General features: G+C 38.8%; 1 protein-coding gene across 3 annotated transcripts; it reads left to right on the top strand.

Annotated features, from left to right (window-relative positions):
• Nucleotides 1-1,019: 1,019 nt before the first annotated feature.
• plekhb2.L (pleckstrin homology domain containing B2 L homeolog) lies at nucleotides 1,020-25,128 on the top strand. 3 transcript variants are annotated; one of them, NM_001093690.1, is given in 8 exon segments: nucleotides 1,020-1,101; nucleotides 10,724-10,771; nucleotides 13,781-13,933; nucleotides 15,443-15,545; nucleotides 17,140-17,179; nucleotides 19,790-19,870; nucleotides 20,238-20,343; nucleotides 22,341-25,128. In NM_001093690.1, coding segments are annotated over 7 exon segments (654 nt in total). In that variant the 5' UTR covers nucleotides 1,020-1,101; nucleotides 10,724-10,734; the 3' UTR covers nucleotides 22,475-25,128.
• The last annotated feature ends 303 nt before the right edge of the window (nucleotides 25,129-25,431 follow it).

The raw sequence follows: 25,431 nt of genomic DNA, 5'->3' as shown, positions 1-25,431 counted from the left end.
TTTGCTACACAAAAACAATGAATGGAATCCAATGTTGACCATAGGTGTATAAATGATTTACTTACATTGTTTGCATTCCCTTTGTGTAGGGCCAGTATATTCAATTTTAACTTATTATGAGATGGTAACATAACTAGACTGGTACTGTGTGGTTGGGCGATTCATTCCTAACATTTGCACAGTGCCGACTGATAACTCTCTGTGGCAGGACTTGAATTGAACCTGTTTTCACCCATAAAAAATAGCAAAGTTTAATTTACTGTACCATAAACCCAAGCGGTAGAAAATTAGTGTGTTGTCATGTTTGCAATTGTACACTAATGACAGGGAAGAAAAAGGGACTCTTAGGGCCCTTTTATTAATCCTCGATTTTTTCTGGTTGAGGTTTTTAGAGGTAAAAAAAAAGTCAAATTTTTAGAGATTTATCATACCCCAAAGATAATCCGAAAATACGCCATCCCAAACCTGTCTGGTTCATGTAGAAGTCAATAGCAGATGTCCTTGAAGTTGTTCCTTGACATTGTGATCTGCACTAGAGTTTTCGACCAAAAATCAGAAAAAGTGTCAATCATACAATACGAATTAACAGTCGATTTTGTTGTAACTTTTGTCGAATTTTATTAAGAAAAATTATTGATAAAATAGTTAAAATTGTGGAAGAGAGTTTGGTCGGATCTGTTTTCATCAAAAAAAGATTGAAAATTACAAAATATCTGTTCTCCAGTAATGTTTGTCTTATAGAAATTACAATTTAGTATAAATTTAAAAGATATTGGGGAGAATAGAGTTCCAGAAGTGTTTATAATGAGGAAAGTGCCAAAGGCCTATTGACAGAGACAACCATGGAACACTCTAGAATGCACATTTTCTCAAACTTGCAGAGCAACTTGCTGCTAATTTTGGAGACTACAGTTCCCAAAAAGCCACTGTAAGAGAGAGAACCCTGGCAGCTGAAAGGATACAGTCACACCAGTCATCAGTCATAAGATTGTTGTGATGTGAGACAAGGCGGTGCCAAGCAGGAAAGAAACGTACAAGCCTCAGAGTTCGCTTAAAAGCAGGTTGCAGATATCGACGTTATTGAGCTGCCAGGCTTTTCAGGTAGGCATTGCTACTGACTTCACCGTTTCTTTTATGTATATATGTACACGTATGCACAAGTGTGTTCACAAATACAGCTGTTCTTATTATTCCACCAGAGATATTTAATCTCATGTTGCATTATTAAAGAAATAATCACTAACATTAGAAAACTACAAAAGTGACAATTTTTATATATATATATACATATATGGGACTAGACTGTGCTGTAAACACCAGTGCCGCAATGAAAGAGATTAAGAGTTAAGTTGTAAGGATCTTTTGTTAGAATAGGAACGTTTTGTCTGCATCATAATCACGAGCGGGGTGGGAGTCCCTGTATACAATACGGCTACAATGAACAAAGCTCTTTCTTATTTATTTGCAACATGTACCAATGTAGCCAGCAGACCCCGGACTCGCCCGGAATGGCTACAGAGAAAACCAGTGAGTTTCTTATGGATGAAGGATCAACGTGTATATGTGTATATAATTGCACAAAAGTCCCAAATAACCTGTAAAATATTTAGGAAATGATATACCTCCCCGATGTAAGTGTATTAAAAGTCACAGGTGGGTTTTTATGGCTAAAGAACAAGTGATTTTATACAGGTCATGGAACTCTGAGGTAACTTCTAGTATTCTCTTATTTTATAATTGTACAACAGGGGGTACATTACTGTTATAATACAGTTTCCTTGAGTCATGTGGCACAGATTACATCAATTATAACCGATGACATGACTAAACAAGGATGTATTTTGCAGGATATCTATGGCTCTGATGTACAGAATCTGGAAACCTGTTATCCATAAACCGCCGAATTATGGAAAGGCTGTCTCCCATAGACTCCATTTTATCCAAATAATCCACATTTTTAAAAACGATTTCCTTTTTCTCTGTAGTAATAAAACAGTACATTGTACTTGATCCAAACTAAGATATAATTAATAATCCTTATTGGAAGCAAAACCAGCCTATTGGGTTTATTTAATGTTTACATGATTTTCTAGTAGATTTAAGGCATGAGGATCCAAAGTTATCCAGAAGAGTCAGGAAAACCTCAGGTATAATGTCCCATATCTGTATTATGTATGTATATAGGAGAAATGCATAACTTGTTAAAAATATCCTTGTAAGACTGTATAGTGATGTCATGCGAGCTGTATTTATAGTCATGTTGAAGTTCTATAAGATATATAAAAGTACTCAGGCCTGCAGACTCTTGCCTTTAAATGGCCATAAAACACCTTGGGACATCTAATATCTTTTTAATTAAAATAGAGGAAACATATTTCTTGAACAAAAGGTGCTTCATTAGTGATGTCACATTTAAAACAATGCTTAGTAAGGTTACCTGTACTTCATGACTTATTAAAATGTATGTGAAACAATTAATCATTTTGACTCCAAACTCTTACACCCCACAACTGTTGGGAATCTATGACACTGTTTATTTCTCCAGTTCACCCTTACCTTAGCTGTGAAACAACCAAAACAATTATTTACACTGTTATTATTTTCCTAGTTGTCAGGAGTGCCATAAGGCTGGGGCCAGACGGGGCAGAAATCAGCTTGCTGAAATCTGCAGGCCAATTAAAGCCCCAGACCACTAGCCAAATCCTCTTCTGTGTTAGCTTCTGGAAGCATTGTATAGGCTCTGGCGTGAACACACTCTGTGGATTTTGGCACCAAAAAGAGATATTTTGTGTTGAAATCCGCAAGTGAAGGGATCGGTTACTCCCTGTCCCTTTTGCTTGTAAGCTCTTGTGAGCAGGGCACCCTAAGGTTTCATTCAGTTACCTTTGTTTTTAAAGCCTCTTGGCTGTAATATTATTGTAAAGCGCTGAGTACCTTGCAGGTACTAAATAAATAAGTAATGAATTCAATGCCAAGGACAGTGTTTATGTTAACATTTATACACAATAATAACTCCTCTGGATGACATACAATTCCATAATTTTGTATTCATATTTATTAAAGGGGTGGTTCACCTTCAAGTTAACTTTAGTATGTTATAGAATGGCCAATTCTAAGCAACTTTTTCAAAAGTCTTCATTATTTTTTTTTTATATAGTTTTTGAATTAATTGCCTTCTTCTTCCGACTCTCTAAGGGGTAAATTTACTTAGTAGAAACAATTTGACGAGCACTCCATTCACCCGTTGAATTAAAAGAAGTAAATGTTTATTTCCAACATATTAAAGGCATCCATTCCCTGATGCGTTTCATATCCACCAATACGTAGTTATAGGTATTCGAAATAAACATTTACTTCTTTTAATTCAACGGGTGAATGGAGTGCTCGTCAAATTGTTTCTACTGATTGATACTCACCTACAGATACGGACTTGGGGCGACGCACCTGGGCCACCCAACTGATTTGGTGAGTTCCTTCTTGCAAATTACCCTTGATACTGTTTCAGGCATTAGTGAACCCAGGAGCGGGACCTGGGGTTTATACACCCGGTCACCACCTTTTTCGGGTGAGCTATTTTAATGTGAATTTTTGAAATTGACGGCTAGAGATGCAGTAGGCACCATATAGCAAAGGCTTTTGTATAAGATTTTTTGGTGCTTAAGTTAGTGGTGAATCACTTTTATTAATTTTAAGTGAATGGAACCAGATTTGGCACCAGACATTTTTGTACATAAATCAAGTATATTTACTTACCTCTGAAAATCCGCCAGTGTTGGCTTCGCGCACATTGCAATACTTCGCCAGGCGTAAATTTGCCTGGACAACTTTAATTCATGAAGATCCGAAGTTGCGCACAGGGTACCGAACGCTTGCGAAGTTGCGCTAGTGATAATACGATCAGCAGTTTGAAGTTACGCTAGCGTTGGCTAATTTGCATGCTGTGTGCAGTTAAAGTACAATGGGGTACCAGATACCTTCTACTCAAAATGTTATGTGATGTTTCCTGTGCTAGTATATTAGTGAAACTGTGCATTGTATTTGAATAAATTATTTGCCAGTCCTGTTCACCTAAAGCAAGCGACAGTTTTGTGTTCCAATTTTTTAAATATTTTAAGGTTTCTATAGGTTTAATATTTGTACATTATGGGGCAGATTTATCAAGGTTCAATTTTGGCGGTTAATATCGAATTCAAGGATTTTAGCGCAAATACGATCAAACGATAAAATCCTTCAAATAGAACGAGGATTTTTATTCGATCATAAAAACGTAGAAAAGTGCTGGGGAAGGTCCCCATAGGCTAACATTGCAGATCGGTAGGTTTAAACTACCGAAGTATGTAGTCAAAGTATTTTTTAAAGAGACAGTACTTCGACTATTGAATGGTCGAATAGTTGAACGGTTTTTAGTTTGAATCATTTGAATCGAAGTCGAAGGTCGTAGTAGCCTATTCGATGGTCGAAGTACCCAAAAAAATACTTCGAAATTCGAAGTTTTTTTCATTCGAATCCTTCACTCGAGCTTAGTAAATGTGCCCCCGACTGTAAAGATAACTGAGAGATACTTATTACTTCTACGTTTTATTACTCATATTTCTATTCAGGTCCTCTTCTGTTCATATTCCAGTCTCTCATTCAAATCAATACATTGTTGCTAGGGTATTATGGACCTTCATAACTTAATTGCAAAACTGGGGAGCTGCTGAATAAAAAGCGAAATAACCGACAGGCCAGGTTGCCTAGGGAGCCTGGCCCGGGACTGGATTGAGCTCACCATCCCTGCTGTGCTGCATGGGAACAGGTAAGACAAAGGGAGCAGTTTGGAATGCAGTGGTGTGTTCAGGAGGGCAGCCACTCCAATGATTGAAATTTAAGTACATGTTTTTTTTTTCTCCTTTTAAGCAGGAAGTTTGCTACCGGTAATCAAAATTATATCCACTATGTGGGAGCATATTTAACTTCTGCAGGTGACTCTTTGCACCCCTGTATAACTGTATTCTTCAAAGGCAGATTAAAGGTAGAACCATTAATTTGCTGTCTGACATGTGTTATTATGCAGTCACACTGCATTGTGCATTCACGTGATCAGTGCTAAGGGCTATGACTTATAATGTAAACACACACAGATCCAGGTTTGTTCAGTAAATATGACATGCAACCACAAAGTAAACTGTGTCAGTTTTCATGAAAAGTTAAGAAATACTATTCCCTGCCAGCTCAGCCTCTTTTGACCCAATGAGCACCATAATTGACTCTTGTATGGTCCCCAGATACCCTCCCCTATTGATAACTGGTCTGAGCTTGTTCAGATCTGAATCGGTCAGATCCTTAAATTACAATCAATTTTATTTTTATTACTATTTTCTATTGTGGGAAGACACTTCACATTATTAAAGAGAACCATGGAGACCTATTTTTGGGTCCTGCCCCACAGGTTAAAGGGATACTATCATGGGAAAAACATCAGTTAACACATCATTTAATAGAGCTGCTCCAACAGAATTCTGCTCTGAAATCCATTTTTCAAAAGAGCAATCATATTTTTTTGTATATAATTTTGAAATCTGACATGGAGCTAGACATATTGTCAGTTTCCCTGCTACCACCAGTCTTGTGACTTGTGCTCTGATAAACATTCACTCTTTACCACTGTTCTGCAACAGTGATATCACCCCTCCCCCCCCAGCAGCCTAACAACAGAACAATGGGAAGGTAACAAGATAGCAGCTCCCTAAAGCTCCCCATAGACACAAAGGTTTGTCTTGCCGAACGACTGATTTTAGCGAAGTCCGACCAATCCGTCGAATTATCGTGAAGTTAGTGGGATTCGAACGATCGTACATCGTGCGATTTTTCGTCCGACATCTGTCAGACAATTGATTGGCCAGGTTAAAAAGGGCCAAGCAGGCAGCTACCCTTCAGTTTTGCTGGCAATATCGCCAGAAATGGTCTTTTTAGTTGATGGACACATCGTACATTTAAACGATCGTTTCGAGATAATCGTGGTCTCACGATAACGATTGGATCTTTTAAAAATCTTTACATCTATGGCTAGCTTAAGATAAGATAACAGCTGCCTGGTAGATCTAAGAACTGCACTCAATCGAAAAAGTCAGGTCCCACTGCGTCACATTCAGTTACATTGAGTAGAACAACAGCCTGCCAGAAAGCAGTTTCATCCTAAATACACTTGCTGGTTCAGGAATAAATTTTATATCGTAGAGTGAATTGTTTTCAGTGTAAACAGTGTAATTTAGAAATAAAAAATACATCATAAAAATCATGACAGAATTCCTTTAAGGTTCCCTGTCATAGGATCCATATGCCTTATCCGCAAGTAGCATTTGTTTCTTTGTCAAACATAACTATTTACATATATATTTTATATTCCTTGCAGTTAAATTACACCCCCATATTCCTTGTGTAAGGGGACACCTTCATTAGCTGGTTCCTCAGTTGTGTAGACAGATGAAAAATAACAGTTCAAAATCTCTGCCTTTTCCCTGCTCTCATCAACCAACTGACCTCCCTCTAATAATAAGGGTCCCACCCACTCATTTTTTATTTTACTATTCCAAGGTATTTTATTTAACTCCAGCACAACGCTTCCTATGCTATAGAAGGCAAACTGAGTTGCAAATTACCTTGTACCCCCCCAATAAATAAACTCATCATGCCAATATTCAGAAGATCCGAAAGAGTTAAATAAGTGACATTATCCCCTTGGGTGGTAACAACATTAAGTAAACACAGGGCTTGTTCTCATCCAGAAACAAACATATTCGTAGCATCAGTGGCTTCATTATCCCACTGTTTTTCTACCTATTTCTTCTCTTCTACATTCATAACAAATCACACTTCATACTCTGCAGACATATTAACTGCAGAATGAACAGCAAATTAGCAGCCGAGAAGCCTCAGCTTCCCCTCCCCGAGAAAGAGAAGAAGGGTATGAGTATATGTACTGTATGTGGCTGTGTGTTTGTTATACAGTAGTTATTGTCTATGTATTATGTGCATTAGGGTATTTTATGATAATGAAAGGTCATGTTTCAGATTGTTTTTTTTTTTGTTTTCTGCTCCTTCACCCTATACAAAAGAATTGCATACATGTTCATAGTATGGGACAAGGGGACCATCTGCCTTACGCTGTCTGTAAATCCAGGGTTTATTGTGCCAACACACACCAGCATTTACACCATATGCATTAGCACTGATGAAGCAGGTGCATGATTTTTAACTGATGCCCAACATGAAGTTAGAATTCTGCTGGGAAACACTGAATTGTGCAAAAAAATATGGTGATTGGTCTCAATTATGCACTTTGCTCCTTAAGCTAATTTAGTAAATAAGCCCCCTAACCTCATATTTTTGCAGCTGTTGTATATGTTGTTTTTGTGCTTTTGGTTCATTGGCCTTGTGCTGTTTTTTCATTTTGTTTTCACTGTGAATCGCCTGCTTCTGGGAGAAAAATATCTCCTGTTTAATCAGCAAAGTAAGCAATGGTTACACAAGCAGGCTGCATGCATGTGCTCAGTTGCTCCCCATCTTTATTTCTTGGAATTATTGCATAGCAGCACAAGCCCCTGGGCTTTCTGAAGAATATGAAAGTGCATTGGTGTGCACTAGGGATGTGCGGGTTGTCCAGCGACCCACGGGCTAACCATCAGTTAGATGAGTTCAGGTTGAAATTTGGGCAATCGTTGTAGGGTAGAGTTGGGTGTGGGTCAGACTGGGGTATTACACTCCTCCACTGCTCCAGAAGATTCTGGGGGTCATTTATAAAGTTCGCGCAGTGCATATTTTTCGCAAATGGTTGTATTGCCCATGTTTTTTCCTGAATGCTAAAATATTGCACTGCTTTGCCCGTCTTTCTTTCTTTTTTGTGAATTTGCATTGTGAATAAATATTCGCAAATGGCTCGCAAATGAGACGGGTGTTTGGGTGAGTGCACCCACTGTGCTAGGTTGTTGTGTGTGAAAATAGTGTCGATAGTAACTTAAATTCGCAATTTGCAAAACTGTTTTGCGAATATTTTCGCTATGTGCACATAAATATTCACAATTTGCGATTTTTGACACATTTAAAAAGCTCTTATAGACATTCGTATTGTGAAAGAAAATTCACAATTCTCTTTGCATAAATGTAACCATGCGCAGGGCAAATAAATTCACTGTGTGAACCAATTTGCCCTGCGCAAAGTTTATAGATGAGCCCCTCTCTGTCTTGGAACCAGAGGCGCACACAGAAGTTAACTCAGAGCAAGAAGACACAGGTGCGAGTGCTACAACAGTAGCAGTTTGCTGGTTATCGTTGGGCACGGGTTACGTTTTTCGTGACCTGCACATCAGTAGTGCTCATAAGTTTATGCCAGGGCCGGAACTAGGGGTAGGCAGAAGGCAGTGGTGCCATGCATGTACCTGTAAAAGCATCTTCTGCCTACCTCTAGTCCCTGTGTCGTGCTCTCCTCCCCTCTGTGGCTCTCTCCTGCTCTTTGTTACTCTCCCCTCACATCAGGCGCTCTCCCCTCCCATCAGCCGATCTCCCCTCCCACCAGCTGCTCTCCCCTCCCATCAGCCGCTCTCCTCTCCTTCCCCTCCCATCAGTCACTCTCACCTCGTTCGCCTTCCATAAGCTTCTTTGCCCTTGTTCCCCTCTCATCAGGCGCTCTCCACTCCCACCAGCTGCTCTCCCATCAGCCGCTTTCCCATCAGCCGCTCTCCCCTCACTCCCCTCCCATCAGCCGCTCTCCACTCCCATCAGCCGCTCTCCCCTCTTTCCCCTCCCATCAGCAGCTCTCCCCTCGTTCCCATGACTTCCCCTCTGCTACTGCACATGCGTGCGCACAGGTTGCATTCAGGCATGCATGTGTTAAGGCACGCTCGTGACTAGACGTGTGCAGGGGGGACAGACTGGCCGGCCAAGTTGCCTAGGGTGCCTGGTCGGCTTGGTTACATAAACATAGTGCTTTTGAATGTTGTGGCTGTACCCTGTGGTTTCCATGCATTTAAATGCAACCAGCAACGTATTGAATCATTAATCACATATTCCCCGGCAGGAGATTTTACCCACAGATATAGAGATCAGTGCTGAAATACATTTAGATTATTAAAACTATCAAGTGAATGTATCCAGGTAGTGTCAGATTATAAATAATAACAACATTAAAACAAGAGTATAAACGAGAGAAAAGGGGAATAATAGCAGTAGCGCACTGCAGTTTATACAGGGCAAACCATATGCATTATGTATCTATAGTCAGAGGTTAAACATTATTCCTTGAACTGAAATACTTGCACTAATGTGTACAAACATTGGACTGGTTAGAGTTTAAACAACAATCTCATGCAGCCCCATGGGATTTCTGTAAACACTGGGGGGGAATTAGACGTTGCTGTTATGGCAATAGGACTCGCCTCTGAAGATAACTAAAGCAGTTTGGCTTCCAAAAAAATGACAAAGATTGCATTCAAAATAAAATAGTAGCATAATGGCATTCAAGTTCAGAATTTTGCAAAATCACTCAGAGAGGAATGAATGAAAATATGCAGCTGGGTTTCATAAAATGTATGAAATGATTTATTTTGTCATTGTATGTTTGGCTGGTAAAGTTTGAAAGTCTGTGGCCTATCTGCTGGAACATTGCTGGGGATCAGGCCTCAGGAACCACAGCAACTGGGTGGAATAATGCAAGGTGCATATGGGTGCAACTGGGGTTACAAACATTTTTCATCTTTATTGAAGAAACTGAAAAACTGAATCTATTAAAGGAGAACTAAAGCTTAACTAAAAAAGTAGCTAGAAATGTTGTACATAATGTTTTGGGTTTCTGTACCAGCCCAAGGCAACCACAGCCCTTTAGCACGGAAGATCTGTACCCCAAAAGATGCCCCAGTAGCTCCCTGTCTCCTTTTCTACTGAGTCACTGCACATGCTCTGTGCTGCTGTCACTTACTGAGCTTAGGGACCCACTGACAATATACAGTACATTGTGGGGTACATTCACTTAGCTCGAGTGAAGGAATAGAGGAAAAATAGTTTGAATTTCGAAGTGTTTTTTTGGCTACTTCGACCATCGAATGGGCTACTTCGACCTTCGACTTCGAAACGAACGATTCAAACTAAAAATCGTTCGACTATTGTACCATTCGATAGTCTAAGTACTGTCTCTTTAAAAAAAACTTTGACCCCCTAGTTTGCCACCTAAAACCTACCGAGGCCTACCGAGACCTTCCCCGAACGAATTGCACTAAATCCTTCGACTTCGATATTCGAAGTCGAAGGATTTCAATTCGGCAGTGGAATATCGAGGGTTAATTAACCCTCGATATTCGACCCTAGGTAAATTTGCCCCATAGAATATAAACCTCTAAGTTTAGCTTCCCAATAGCTGTTCAGAGCCCACTGAGCATGTGAGTGTCGCAGACACTTTACAAGATGGTGACCCCCTGTAACAAGTTTGAAGTCCTGGATCATTGCTGCTATTGACAAGCTGAAACTTTAGACTGGTGCAATAAGTTCAGTAAATTTTTAGATTTCAGCTCTCCTTTAAATTGTGGGCTCTTTACAGATCAGGATAGAATTACATAGCCTTACATAGTTATAGCTGTTAACCTAACTACAATAATAGTCCAAAACTAAAAAAAAATTGCAATTGTCTCCACTAAGCCATCTAAATACTAATCTATTTAGCAGATACATGGTAATGGTAATTTTCTATTTCCAGGAGCAGAAGCTATGGCTTTTATAAAAAGTGGTTGGATGCTTCGTCAAAGTAAGTATTATTTCACTTAAATCATGTGTTAAGCTTAAACTGTAGCCTCCCCATCTGGAAGGATAATGGCACCCTGCAAAGTTCAAACATCAGCCATGTGAATAGTGATCCATACATCTGCCCCAGCAATCTAAAGGTGGCCATACACGGATAGATCCGCTCGTTTGGCGATGTCGCCAAACGAGCAGATCTCCCTCCGGTATGCCCACCTTGAGGTGGGCAATATCGGGCTGATCCGATCGTGGGCCCTAGGGCCCAACGATCAGATCCTTCACGTTCGCAAACGGGCGGTCGGATCGCGGGACCGCATCAACGAACAGATGCGGCCGCGATCCGACGGGATTTTTAACCCCATCCGATCGAGATCTGGGGGAAGCCCGTCGGGGGCCCCTATACACGGGCCAATAAGCTGCCGACTCGGTCTGTCGGCAGCTTTTATCGGCCCGTGTATGGCCACCTTAACTTTAAGCTTCCAATCATGGATAATGATGGAATAATTGGGTGCCCCTTTATGGCAACTGTACGGCTGCACAGGTCAGTCACCCAAAAGACCAGCCATGTGCTTGTCAGCTTCCAACACTCCAAGGGGCATATTTAGCAAAATCCTATGGGATTATTAGGATTCTGTTTATCCAAAGGTGAACTCTAACTTTCAACCATAATAGATGTGATTTTAAAAATCCTTTAGGAATGAAAAGAAAGTGAGTGAATATTTCTGTGGTGAGCTCTAATCTCACATTTTGATAAATCTCCTATCTTGCACAGTGTTGCATTGTCTACCCTGCCTTGCACAGTGTTGACAAGAAATGATTAATGCACACTTCATGCTCCTCCATCTTTAGCCCATCTCTGCTCATTAATTTTGTTTGTTCATATAATTCATCTTCCAGATTTGAGTGCATTAAAATTTACTCTGTACCCCATTTTACTCCTGGTCAGTGCAAGAGAGTAACTACATGTAGTGCCAAGTTACTTTTGCCACTGAATTGAAATAAATCCAGTTTGCTGGGGTTTAAAGACTAAGTGGTGTTCAAGGATTGAGGAATAAGGATAATAAGTGACGTCTACAGCGCCGGATCTCCCTTGCGGACACCCCAGGGCCACCCGGCCCTAGCACCCGACCGCACAGTCCTATCGCCCACCGCGATATCCCCGCCCGCAATACCCCCGCTCACCACAAAAATAATGACCCACTTTATTTTACAATATGCTAAGAACGCCTCCCTTTTACTTCTACATCACTTTTGCAGATTTTAGTTGGCGTAGTTTTGTATCAGAGTTTTTTGTAGTTTTTAAATTTAGGGGCAGATTTATTAAAATGTGAGTTTAGAGCTCAACCACAAAAAACTCACCCACCTTCTATTCATTCCTATAGGATTCCTTTAAGTCTATTTATCAATGGGTGAAATTTATAGTTCATCATTTGATAATTCTTAAGAAAATGAGGATCTTGAGGTATCCATATTCATATTTTTTCCATGGTTTTATTTGTTCATGCTTTTTATTTTCATATTTTTTAAGACATTGAGACATTTGTGCTTTTTTAAATTGTAAGATTATCAGTGAAAGAAAAAAAACTCTAAAATTACACAAATACGAATTTTAATAAATAACCCCCCCCCCAAGAAAGAACAAGCGGCTAGCGTCGGCAGGATGCTTGGAAAATAAATGAAAAGTAGCACATATGTTACCCGATTTTTAAATATCAGATATTGGAATTAAAAATCCTAGATTTAGGGTTCCCAAATACAGTACATGTCACTGTGCATACTATCCATTGTCACACTCAGTTAGTCCTTGTCATTTTCTCATTCACAATAGGAGCTTAAAGGGGATTCTGTCAAGGGAAAACATGTTTATTTTTTAAAACACAGATTAAGGGGCAAATTCATCAAGGGTCGAATATGGAGGGTTAATTAACCCTCGATATTCGACTGGGAATGAAAATCCTTCGAAGGATTATCCTTCGACCAAAAAAACTTAGCCAAGCCTATGGGGACCTTCCCCATAGGCTAACATTGGGTTCAGTAGCTTTTAGGAGGCGAACTGGGGGGTCGAAGTTTTTTCTTAAAGAGACAGTACTTCGACTATTGAATGGTCGAATAGTCGAACGATTTTTAGTTCGAATCATTCGATTCGAAGTCGTAGTCGAAGGTCGAAGTAGCCCATTCGATGGTCGAAGTAGCCAAAAAAACACTTCAAAATTCGAAGTTTTTTTTCTTCTATTCCTTCACTCGAACTTAGTGAATGGGCCCCTAATAGTGCTGCTCCAGTAGAATGCTACACTGAAATACATTTTCAAAAGAGCAAACACATTTTTTTATATTTAATTTTGAAATCTTATATGGGGCTAGACATGTTGTCAGTTTCCCAGGTGCCCTCAGTCATGTGACTTGTGCTCTGATAAACTTCAATAACTCTTTACTACCTTTTCCTTTCTCCCCCCCAGCAGTCTATCAATAGAACAATGGGAATGTAACAACATAACAGCTCCCTGGAAGATATAAGAACAGCACTCAATAGTAAAAATCCATGTCCCACTGCGACACATTCAGTTTTATTGAGTATGAGAAAGAATAACCTGTCTGAAAGCAGTTCCATCCTAAAGTGCTGGCTTTTTCTGAAAGCACATGACCAGGCAAAATGACCTGTGATGGCTGCCTACCTCACCTATATAACAACTTAAAAAATACAGTTTACACTTGGTAAAGTGAATTATTTGCAGTTTAAACTGTGCAGTTTAAAAGTGTAATTTAGAAATAAAAAAGAAACCATAAAAATCATAAATCCCTTTACAGTTGCCACTATAAATGATCAAGAACATTTTTGTTAATACAATGCCAGGAATGTTAATATGATAAAAGGACACTGTAATTAGAAGATTTATAAAAGGGCTACTCCAACCATAAAGTTGGGAGCATCAGACAAAGTTCTTTTGTGTTTAAGCATGGCTAAAAATGGAAAATTAATTTTCAGTAACCACCCTAATATTTCTTATTTTATCCCAAGGCACAATCCTAAAGCGTTGGAAAAAGAACTGGTTTGATCTATGGTCCAATGGGTGTCTGGTATATTATAGTGATCAGGAACGTCAAGACATGGAAGATGAGATCTACATGCAGACAGAGTGCATCAGCATCAGAGTAGGAAATGAATGCAGAGGTAACGGTGTGTCATGGGCTGTGTGATATACTCAGGTCCTGGAGTGCTATCACAACACAATTCTCACATGAACTTTAGCAAGTTGCACCGATTATTAAAGGAAAGGCTAGTAAAGCGTTTACCTTCATTGAATGCATACGTCCAGCGTTGCCATCTGTCATATCCATTCCATATCCAAGAATTAGTGGCCCATGCTCAGATCATTCAGAGCAGCCATCTTAGTGATGTCAAGGAACATGGTAGTCGCAACGGAGTATTTCTAGATGATAATATGGGAGGGCACAGCAGAAGAAAACATAAGTATTGATACATATTACTTTAGTGATTAGGAACAGCATGGGGGATACTATTACATACTGCATACTTGGGGTCCAGCCTGTAAGGGGGTGAGCAAATTGTTGTGACTGATTGGTGTTCTAAAGTTAGTCAAATGATGCATGAATGTATGTGTTGAAAGAGTTGTGAGTGTAATGCGGTTGAATGGCCACTAGATGGTATTATAAGTAGTAATGTAATACACATCCCCGCCACTAGAGGGGTTATAGAGGGTATAAAAGGGAGCCACACCCTGGATTTGGGGTCTTTGATGGGAGGAAGTTGCCAGATGAAGAAAGAGAAAGGTAGTGAGTAGAGTAGAAAATTTTAATTATAGGAGGCGCTAGGTGCCTGAGGTAGGGTAGCTAGTACGTGTCGTTTATTGCCCCAACGAGGAGATCAGTGGGAATAGTTCCCCGTGGATACCCCACAAGATAGGGTCCCAGAAGAAAGGGGTTATGCAAGGTAAGGTTTGAAGGGCTTTGAGTCAGTGAGCTGCCGGTGAGGAAAACCCGACTGGAATAACAAAGGGGTGCTGGACAAGACTAGAAGGCCTGGGCGGAATGATAAAGGGATGCTAAAGTGGACCGGATTATCGAGACAGGCAGAGAGAAAACCAGAGCCATAAGTGATAACCCTCCCTAAGTTTTCGGGTCAGGCCCTTTAGGACTACGGAAAGGAATGTGTGTTAACCTGTGGAAAGTGACGGCTGTACCTTAACCTTGTGGATGTGCCTGTGTGGAACCGTGTTTGCAAATAAAACTTGGAATGTTTTTTATTCACAAAATCCTGGACTGCATTTTCTGTGTGAGGAGTCTGTCAGCTGGTAAATACCCTTACAAGCCTTTCCTTGTCCTTTAATACTGGCAACAAACTTGCCTGCAGTGCTGATTTTGCCATAAGTCAAGATGAGAGTCATGCCTCAGGTGGCACTTTACCAGGGGCACAAATGGGTGGTGGTAGACCCAGAAGTTGCTGAGATGCAAAATGCCTATTTTTAGAAAAAGGGAAAACTTTAGCTGAAAGGGCAGTAATGAAAATACAGTAAGTTGTTTTACAGCTAAGCCATTTTTTTGGTTTATTGATATAACTGAAATCTTCTTTCTTTATCACTATAGAAAGCTTTATTTTAAAAATTCTCAATCAAACTGAACCTTCTACAAGTTAACACTTTTGTAACTATTACTTTCAAAGATTTAAACCCACCAGAAGGGAGAGATAAGGATTGCTGCCTGCAGATTGTTTGCCATGAAGGGAAACTTATTAACCTGGTGGCTGAAAATACAGAAGACTGCTTGTAAGTGTCCATTTCTACAATTAAATGAATTGTGTTTGAATGACTTGATATAATAATTACTATAACATACCTACCTTTACATATATAGGCAACTTATTGTAATAATTTACAGGTATGGGATCTGTTATCCGGAAACCCATTATATAAAAGGCAAATTCACTAAAGGACGAAGCGCCTAACGCTAGCGTTAATTCGCTAGCGTTGCGCATTTTCGTTAATTCGCCGATTCACTAACGGACGGTGGCGTAAATTCGCTAGTGTTACTTCGCACCCTTACGCCTGGCAAATTTGCGCAACAGATGCTACGTTTCAGGCCATGCGGCCTTTTGTCAAGCTTGGCTTGACAAAAGGCCACATGGCCTGAAACGTTGCGGTGATGCCCAAAGCTGAAATAAAGGCTTTTTAAACACAAAAGTTTCACAGTCTGGTGCTGTTCTGCATACAATGGTTGTCGTGATATCAGTGGAAAGTGGCCACTGAGGAACGTGCACCAAGTCTCTACAGGAGAGATAATCGTTGTGATAACTTCCAAGATTCTAACATTATGCTTTGCCACCATTAGCTTTGATATCATCATCGGATACCCTGAGACCATCCATTTATTCACAAATTGGGACTATTGTTCATTATTGGAGCATTTGGTCTAATTCTCATGGACACATGTATCTTATATAATAGCACATCATTGCCATCTGTACTGGTGCATGCATATAGAGTATATCAAGGGATCCTTTTTGCACATGCAGCACTGCTTAGTTTTATTTTAATTGGTTTTAACTAAGATATTGGCATAGTGTTGAATAAATATTGCCTTTTATTTCATGTATAGGTGTACTTATTCTTAATTGAGTAATTTGGAAGCACATGGGCAGGGGGAGAAGTCCCACTTTTGGTGTATATATATCACGAATTTGTTGGTGGACTCCCCAGCCCATTTGCCTCCATATACACTAGTAGTATTGTGTATTGGTGTCCATACTTCACTTAAATTTGTGTATTATTAATACATTACACTACACAAGCCCGGGAATAAAGTAGAGTTGTTATATTGCCCTACACATGAGACCAGTGTATAGTATATGTGCCATATGTTAGGAAATTTAGGGGGGTAGCCGGGTACCCCAGAAAAAATTTACGATCTTTTGCAGCCCATCACCCTGAAAAATGTCACCAGCTTTTTTTGGGACTTAGAAAAACTATTTTTTGAGGAACTCCTATCTACTCTATTGCACTTCGCCTGGTCTGAGATGGCGAAGGCAAGTCTGGCGCAAGAGGTAATGGTCAGTAAAATCCGCATCTTAGTGAATTTGCGTAGTTACGTCCATTCGCCAGAGCGCAACTATGAGCAAATTACCGCTAAAGTCTATCTCCTTTGCTAGCGAAGTTACACCTGCGCCGTTAGTAAATCTGCGAAGTTACGAAATGACGTCACACTGGTGAATTTTCCCTAAGGTCACTTCGCCCTCTAGTAAATCTGCCCCCTAGATAGAAGGGATCCTTTTTAAGAACTTTTATCAAACAAATTTAAAATGAGTTCACATTGTCTAAAGGCGTAGCAGTTGATGAGAATTTCATGTTTCCTTTTTCATTTCAGAGCCTGGGAGACTGCACTAAAGGATGCTAGAACTAAATCTGTGAGTAATGTCTTATAAGAAAGCTTCCTAAATATTCAGAAAACAATATAAGATTCACAAGTATATATATATATATATATATATATATATATATATATATATATATATATATATATATATATATATATATATATATATATATATATATATATATATATTATATATAAATGAATGTACATTTTTATATTATGTACAGGTATAGGATCTAATATCTGGAATACTTGGGGCCTGGGGTCGAAGTGAATTTTCAAATTCAAAAACTTTGAATTCCGAACTCATTTTTGGGTACTTTGACCATCGAATAGGCCTAAATTCGACTTCGACACCAAGTTAAAAAGTTTGACTTTGAAAATCGAAGTACTGTCTCTTTAAAAAAGGTCGACTTTGACAATTCACCACCTTAAACCTGCCGAATTGCTATGTTAGCCTATGGGGACCTCCTAGAACCTATATCCAACATTTGGCTAAGTTTTTAGAAGTCGAAGTAAAATCGTTTGATTGATCGATTAAATTGTTCGAATCATTCGTTTTGAAGGATTTCATCGTAAGATCGAACGATTTTACTTCGACCAAAAATGGCCAAATTCGATAAAAAAACTTTGAATTCGACTTCGAATATCAAAATAATGCAATTCGATGGTCAAATTTCAATGTTTTTTACACTTCGAAATTCGACCCTTGATAAATCTGCCCCTTGGTCTGCTAGAAATTTTTTAAACATTAAACCCAATAGGATTATTTTGTGACAAATATGGATTCATACAGTTTAGTTACCAGCAAGTACAATGTACTCTTCTTTTATTACAGAAAAAGGGAAAATCATTTGAAAATACATTAATTATTTGCTCTAAATGGACTCTATGGGGTATATTTGTCAAAGAGTGAAGTCTGAGAACGCCACGACCTGTAATCCATAATCCAGAAAGCTCTGAATTACAGGAAGGCCATCCCTCATAGGGGAATATTTAGTGAAGTTAGAGATAGCCACAGTCCACCAGAGTGAAATTCCACCACTCTCCATTCATTTATGTGGCAATTTTGAATGAGTATTTATCAATTTGTGAAAGTGAAAGTTCACCCTTTGATAAAAACACCTTTATGAATGCTATAGAAATGAATGGAGAGAGGCAGAATTTCACTTTAGTGGACTGTGGCAATCTCTAACTTCACTCTGATAAATATTCCCCTATGAGAGATGGCCTTCCTGTTATTCAGAGCTTTCTGGATTATGTATTGCCAGATAATGGATCCCTCACCTGTATTATGCTGTAAGGACAAGTTTACATGTGCTCAGTAACTTGGCGACATTCACTCTTTAATCCAACACTTGTCAGTACAAAGCCTATAGACTATGGGCGTCATAATTTTCATATAATCTGTCCCCTAGCATGTAGTCTGTTAGTTAACTGACCAATGGGAATGTTGGACAGGGCTGCTACATAGAAACATTAATGTAATAACACAAGCAGCTCCAAATCATAAGATTCAGTGTGTGAGTGGGGGAGCGATGTTAAGCCCTATGGTCACTTTGGGGGAAAATATATCTGCTCCCCCCCAAGATCTACTGGAACTTCTGGGTATCTATTACAATCATTTTTATATAAAGCTCATGAGTTAAGATTGTCCTGAATATTTTTAAAATTTTCTATTACTAAATATATCCACAAAATTGAATGTTTTAATACCACTGCGGAGTTGTGTCCCATGCTTATATCACTCCCTTTCCTAAGTCATTATTCTGAATTCTGTGTTGCAAAGTTAGCTGGAATCCCAGCCACGAAGCATACAGTTAAAGGAAAACTATACCCCCAAAATGAATACTTAGGCAACAAATAGTTTATATTAAATTGAATGACATATTAAAGAATCTTACCAAACTGGAATATATATTTACATAAATATTGCCCTTTTACATCTCTTGCCTTGAACCACCATTTCGTGACTCTATCTGTGCTGCCTCAGAGATCACCTGACCAGAAATACTACAACACTAACTGTAACAGGAAGAAGTGAGGAAGCAAAAGGCAGAACTCTGTCTGTTAATTGTCTCATGTGACCTTACATGTGGTTTGTATGTGTGCACAGTGAATCTTACGATCTCAGGGGGCGGCCCTTATTTTTTAAAATGGCAATTTTCTATTTATGATTACCCAATGGCACATACTACTAAAAAACTACATTATTATGATAATGGTTCATTTACATGAAGCAGGGTTTTACACATGAGCTGTTTTACTCAGTATCTTTTAATAGAGACCTACATTGTTTGGGGGGTATAGTTTTCCTTTAACTGCTGTTGTGTAAATTCCCTATTCTGCATAAACGGTGCTTTACTAAAAATATACACATTGTTTACAGGCACAAATACATCCTTAGTTTCTTGAGGACAGTTTTCCTTCAAATGTTTGTAATCATGATCATTTTAATCAATAACTTATTATGCCCCATTCTAAAGCCTCTTCTGCTTAAATATATGAATAGGCTAAAGAAATGCACATTTATATTACAAAGCTGTAATGTGTTTCTTTATTGCTGTTTTCTTTGCCATGCTGTCCTTTCATATTTGTCCCAGTTTGGTTGATTATAACGTAACATTTGATTGGTTTGCAGATGATTGTGGATTCAAATCTGCTGTACGATGAAGCTTTTCTTGGCCCTGCTCCACCATACACTCCATTCGGGGCACCTCCGGTAAGTGAGCAGCATTTCACCCCAACTAATGATACAAAAATGAATATGCAATATCTATATATACAGATAGGTTTAGTGCACAGGATAAGAAAGACAGAGATGGATAGACTGAATGATCTTATCGGCAATTATTGCAAGATTTGGATTCAGCTGAGTCCTTATATTTCAGCGAATCTGATTCCTTAGTCTCAAATAGCTTTAAAACCCTGCACATCCTGAGGTGACAACTTTATTGACACTTTAATGTAGTTTTGGTAATTGTGCTTAGATAGTTGATAGAGTAAGGGACATGTAGGTATGATAGAATTATATATTAATTCTTGTGTGCACTAATTAATTATAAACCAGTCTTCAAAATCCTTTTTAGGCCTATGGATATGATCAGTATCCAGGGGGCTACCCAGTTTCCGGATCACAGGTCATCTATACCAGAGATGGACAAGCATATGCCTCTTACCCATATCCCCCACAAGGTAAAAACCAATGTTGCATCAGACCTGTAAAAACATTTACCCATTCATTTCCTAGATGAATGATTGATTTGATAACATTAAATTAAATCAGAGGTTCCCAAACTGTGATGATTTCCTTCTCAAGGGAGCCTAGATCATTGCATCAGAGGGGACCAACATGAAGGCCGAATAGAGTGTGCTTTGGGGAAAATGTTAATTAAGGTGAGATTTGGGGTGAACACTTATTAAATTTAAGCCCATTAGAAAACACCACGAGGATGTTGTTCTTGGTCCTGGTGTCCTCAGGAGGATGGTTTTTTTTATTGTAGAATTCTCAACTTTTCAGCAGTTGAGAATCCTGAGTTTCCTGTCCTGTAGGGCTGCCCAGGGGAAAGTGGGATGAAATCTCTCACAGCAACCCCAGGTTATCTGAGGTTTTAATTAACTTGGATTCTATTCTATTTTGTTGTAGCTGTGTATATTTAACTGTGTTTATTCTAACTGAAATTAATTTTCAGCTTTTTAAACGACCTTGAGTATATCCAGCTTTTAGCGAATACAAGATGATTTGTTTTTCACATAAGTCTTAGAGAATTAGATCACGAGAACATAAAAATAAGTCAAAAACATAATGTTTGTTCATTTATTGGAGAAAATAATCCAGTTACATACTTGGGTGTGGCCTTCTAGGATCCTCAGTTCATGTTAACGGAAAATTAAATTTCAATCAATGGGGTGATGATCAGGTATAAGTTTAGAAGCCAATGCTTTATTTGAAGAACAGAAATATGTCTCTGAACTATCCAAGTCTGACTTTAACAACACAGGTCTGTAGAAGTGTGTCATGACATACACAAAGGAGACTTCGGAGAACCCGAAAAACAATAATTGATTCTCACCTGGCTGAAAAATATTTATAAAGAGTTAAGACTCTTCCAGTCAACTGTCAAGCAGATCGTGTACAAATAGAGGCAATTCAACTTAATTTTTACCCTCCCTGTGGCTTTTTGCTCAACAAAGATCACACCAAGAGCAAGACGTTTAATACTCCAGAAGATCTTGAAGACTCCAGGCTAATGTTTGAGGAACTAGAGGCCTCTTTTACACTGGCAAATGTCAATATTGATGAAGAGAACATGGAACAACAATGATGTGTGTGGCAGGGCTGCACAGAGAAAGCAACTGCTATCAAAAAGAATCATTGTTGCCCATCTAGACGTGAGAGACCATGTGCTAAGTTAGATGACTAGTGGGAGGACACTATGTGGACAGATGAGATTAAAATAGTACTTTTGTTCTGTTTGGCTAAAGGCAAAAACTGCATTCCAGCATAAGAACCTCATCCCATCTGTAAAACATAGTGGTGGCAGTATCATGGTTGGGCCTGATGTTCTGCATCTGGACCAAGACAGCTTGTTATAATTGTTGGAACTATGAATTATCTGCTGTACCAGCAAATTTTGCAGGAAAATGTCAGGGTATCAATGTGTGAACGGAATGATAATGATGAAATGGGGTCATGCAGCAAGATGCAGCAAGACAAAAGGTCGCTGTCGATCTACCAAAGAATGGTTAAAGCAGAAGAAAGTTCATATTTTGGAATTGCTGAATCAAAGCCCTGACCTCAATCCTACAGAAATGTTGCAGAAGGAGCTGAAGTTTCTGTAGGTGCTTTAAAATGACCTGGTTTTAGTACAAACATTCTAGTAGAAGCAAACAAACAGGGGTTCATTTTAAGATTTTTATCTAAATATAAATGGCAGGTTTGATGTTTTTCTTTGGTTTCGGCACCTTTAAAGCTGCACACTGTGCAAGCAGCATATTTTTCCCCCTCACCCTTTTAAAATTGTAAAATCTGGGAGACATATACAGGAGGGCTGTGATGGGAAATAATGAAAACAAATCAAGAACAAAGTAACAATAAAAAGAGATGAACACAGAAATAAAGTCTTTTTTACTATGCAGAAATTGGGTGAATTTCTAACTATGTTCTTTGTCTTATTTGTTGAATTACACAGGATATGGAGCACCTCCAGGCAATCACATCATTGTTCGAGAGCGATACTATGACAACGACGGGGACCTTGCGATGGGCATGCTCGCAGGAGCCGCCACTGGAATGGCTCTTGGTTCTCTTTTTTGGGGATTTTAAATGCTTCCGCGTAATGATTGCAGAATTTATTTAATAGATTTCCCTTAACATTTATAGCTTTTCAAAGAAGTGATATTTTTTAGAAGTACAGTCAGAGGAATTCACAGAAATGTAATATAATAGCAGATTTGATAATAATGTATTTATAGAGCATTAACAACATACAATAACTACTCTATATGATATATAAAGGAGGATGAAGATTTATTTAATAGTCTATATTGATATTTATGCTCATATTACACATGCTATACTTCTTATAATTTTAATACAGATAAGTGGAGCTCCGTTGTGGCCTGCACCTTCCTGCACTCCCTTACTTGCATCTGTAAATAACGTGCAAGTTAGGGGACTAGTATGGACTAGAATACAGTTCTGTCAACCAAAGGCAGTTCTGTATTGGGTGGGGCAGAAGTATGTTCTCTTGTGCAGAGATTTGCAACAATTTTTCAAAGGGCAGGGCATGGTGCAAGGTGCAGAAGTCATAGCATTCTATGCCCTTTTGTTTGTGTTTTGTACCCTGACATGCACTAAGTACATGAACCCCTTTGTCAATGGTTTAACTGAATAACTGAAAATACATACAAATTATAGACCAATTGCAAATGGTCTTAGAATATCAATGTCTACATGATACTTAGGGGCACATTTACTAAGGGTCGAACATCGAAGTCGAAGGATTTACCGCAAATACTTCGATCGAACGATCGAAGGAAAAATCGGTGGATCGAACGATTAAATCCTTCGAATCGAACGGTACGAAGGATTTTAATCCATCGATCGAAGGATTTTCCTTCGATCAGAAAAAGCTTAGCAAACTTATGGGGAAGGTCCCCATAGGCTAACATTGGTGCTCGGTAGGTTTAAAGTGGCGAAGTAGGTAGTCGAAGTTTTTTTTAAAGAGACAGTACTTCGACTATCGAATGGTCGAATAGTCGAACGATTTTTAGTTCGAATCATTCGATTCAAAGTCGTAGTCGAAGTACCCAAAAAAAAACGTTGAAATTCGAAGTTTTTTTACTTCGAATCCTTCACTCGAGCTTAGTAAATGTGCCCCATAATGTTAATTTGAAGATGAACTATCCCTTTATTTACTTGGGAGCTAATATTGGCCAAAAAGGAAATTGTCAATGCTACAGTTGTCCATAAAAGAGCTATGGTGACACACAAAGTGACCCATCACCCAAAACCTGGAAAGAGATACAGAAAATTTTGAGCAATAAAGACATATCGTCTTTAAGGGCAATGACACTTTCATGTGTTTCACTTGACATGATATGGTGCTCTGTCAGGCTTAAGTGGTGCCATATATTGGGTGGCACATGGGCAGGACATGGGTGACCTCTTGAATTCCCCTTGCTGCTGTATCAATTATGAGATAGGAGCAGAGAACCAGAGGACACGTGGAGCATCTAGGCACATAGAGAGACGAAACCAGCACAAGTTATAAATGGACATTGCTGGGCTGTGGTGCAACACTTTTAGTTTACACCTTATTCCGCCTTTTGGAGAGAATATAATTCTATAATCTTACAATTAGACCCTCTATATAATGTCCTCTAATTTATCTGCAAGCATGAAACACAAGTAGGAAGAAAAGGAAGGGAGGGGCTTATGATATACAGTTTTTTATCCTTCATTGGAAGAGGAGGTATTAAGAGCAAAAGCAACATCATGGTTAGTGCTTTATAGTATAAAAAACAGGATTGAATGTGTTTTTTTAGCCAGATATTCAGTGCAATTATATGTTTTAAAAGGTTAAAATAAGGGAAATAACATATTGTTTTACAGCATGCATTAAAAGAAAACAAAAAAGCTTTATTAGAGGGAGGCAGAGGGAGGGAGGGATGCCATCTTTCTCCTTTAAGCTGTAACATACAAACTCTTTTTTTCATAGTTTTTCTTCAAATGTAAATCAACAAATGTAAAATATTTTAAGAAATTAAAGAATTTAAGAAGCTACATTTTAGCTACCACAGGCAACAAATCTCCTGAAAATGATTTGTGTTTAAATAAAATACACTGAATCGAATGTGGTTCTCCAGAGTAAACTTTACTTTTACTTCAAAAACTAAGCAACACGTATGTTTCCTCATTTACGCATTTTCAGGAGATTTGCTGACCCCGGGTTAGTGCAATTTAAAGCAACAGTAACAATAAAAAAATAAAAGTGTTTTAAAGTAATGACAATATAATATATTGTTGCCCTGCACTGGTAAAACCGGTGTTTTTGCTTCAGAAACACTACTATAGTTCATATAAACAAGCTGCTGTGTAGCAATGGTGGAAACTGAAAGAAGGCTAGGTAACCTGGCACAGGTTAAATAGTGGATAACAGATAACACCATTGTGTTCTACAGAGCTTATCTGCTGTGTAACTTGAGCCTTTTCTCCTTTGAATGGCTGCCCCCATTGCTACACAGCAGCTGATTTATATAAACAATAGTAGTTTTACCAGTGCAGGGCAACGCTGCATTATATTTTCATTACTTTAAAACATTTTAATTTTAATACTGTTCCTTTAACCACAGGAGATCTTGAAAGATCATGAGAAATCTTCTCATGTACTATTACCCTTCCTGACAATAATACTGTTGTTTATAGAAGCCCCGATTCGATTGAATTCAAAGAAATAAAGGAAAAACATACCTTCACTAATTTAGTTTTGTCCTTGTTTTTTCACACAAACAGAAAAGTAGATTTGTCACAAAAAACAATGTTTGTAAGGAATGTTCCTGCAAATTTAGCCAGTAGCGTTCGCTGAGGGGGGCGGGCCCTGGTGCGTGACGCGCAGCCGGGCCCCGCCCCCCTCCGTACCTTCGTCATCATAAAATTATTTATTTAGAAAGACTGGGCTTCATTTTATGAAGCCTGCCATTAATGCATGATGTTGCATTATTGTCACAATGCAAAAGGCAGAGCAATAGTTAGTCATGAAAGTAAGTAATTAGTAATAT

Source organism: Xenopus laevis, chromosome 5L (genome assembly GCF_017654675.1).
Source record: "Xenopus laevis strain J_2021 chromosome 5L, Xenopus_laevis_v10.1, whole genome shotgun sequence".
Taxonomy (NCBI): Eukaryota; Metazoa; Chordata; class Amphibia; order Anura; family Pipidae; genus Xenopus; species Xenopus laevis.
This window is presented reverse-complemented; position numbering and strand designations above follow the sequence as displayed.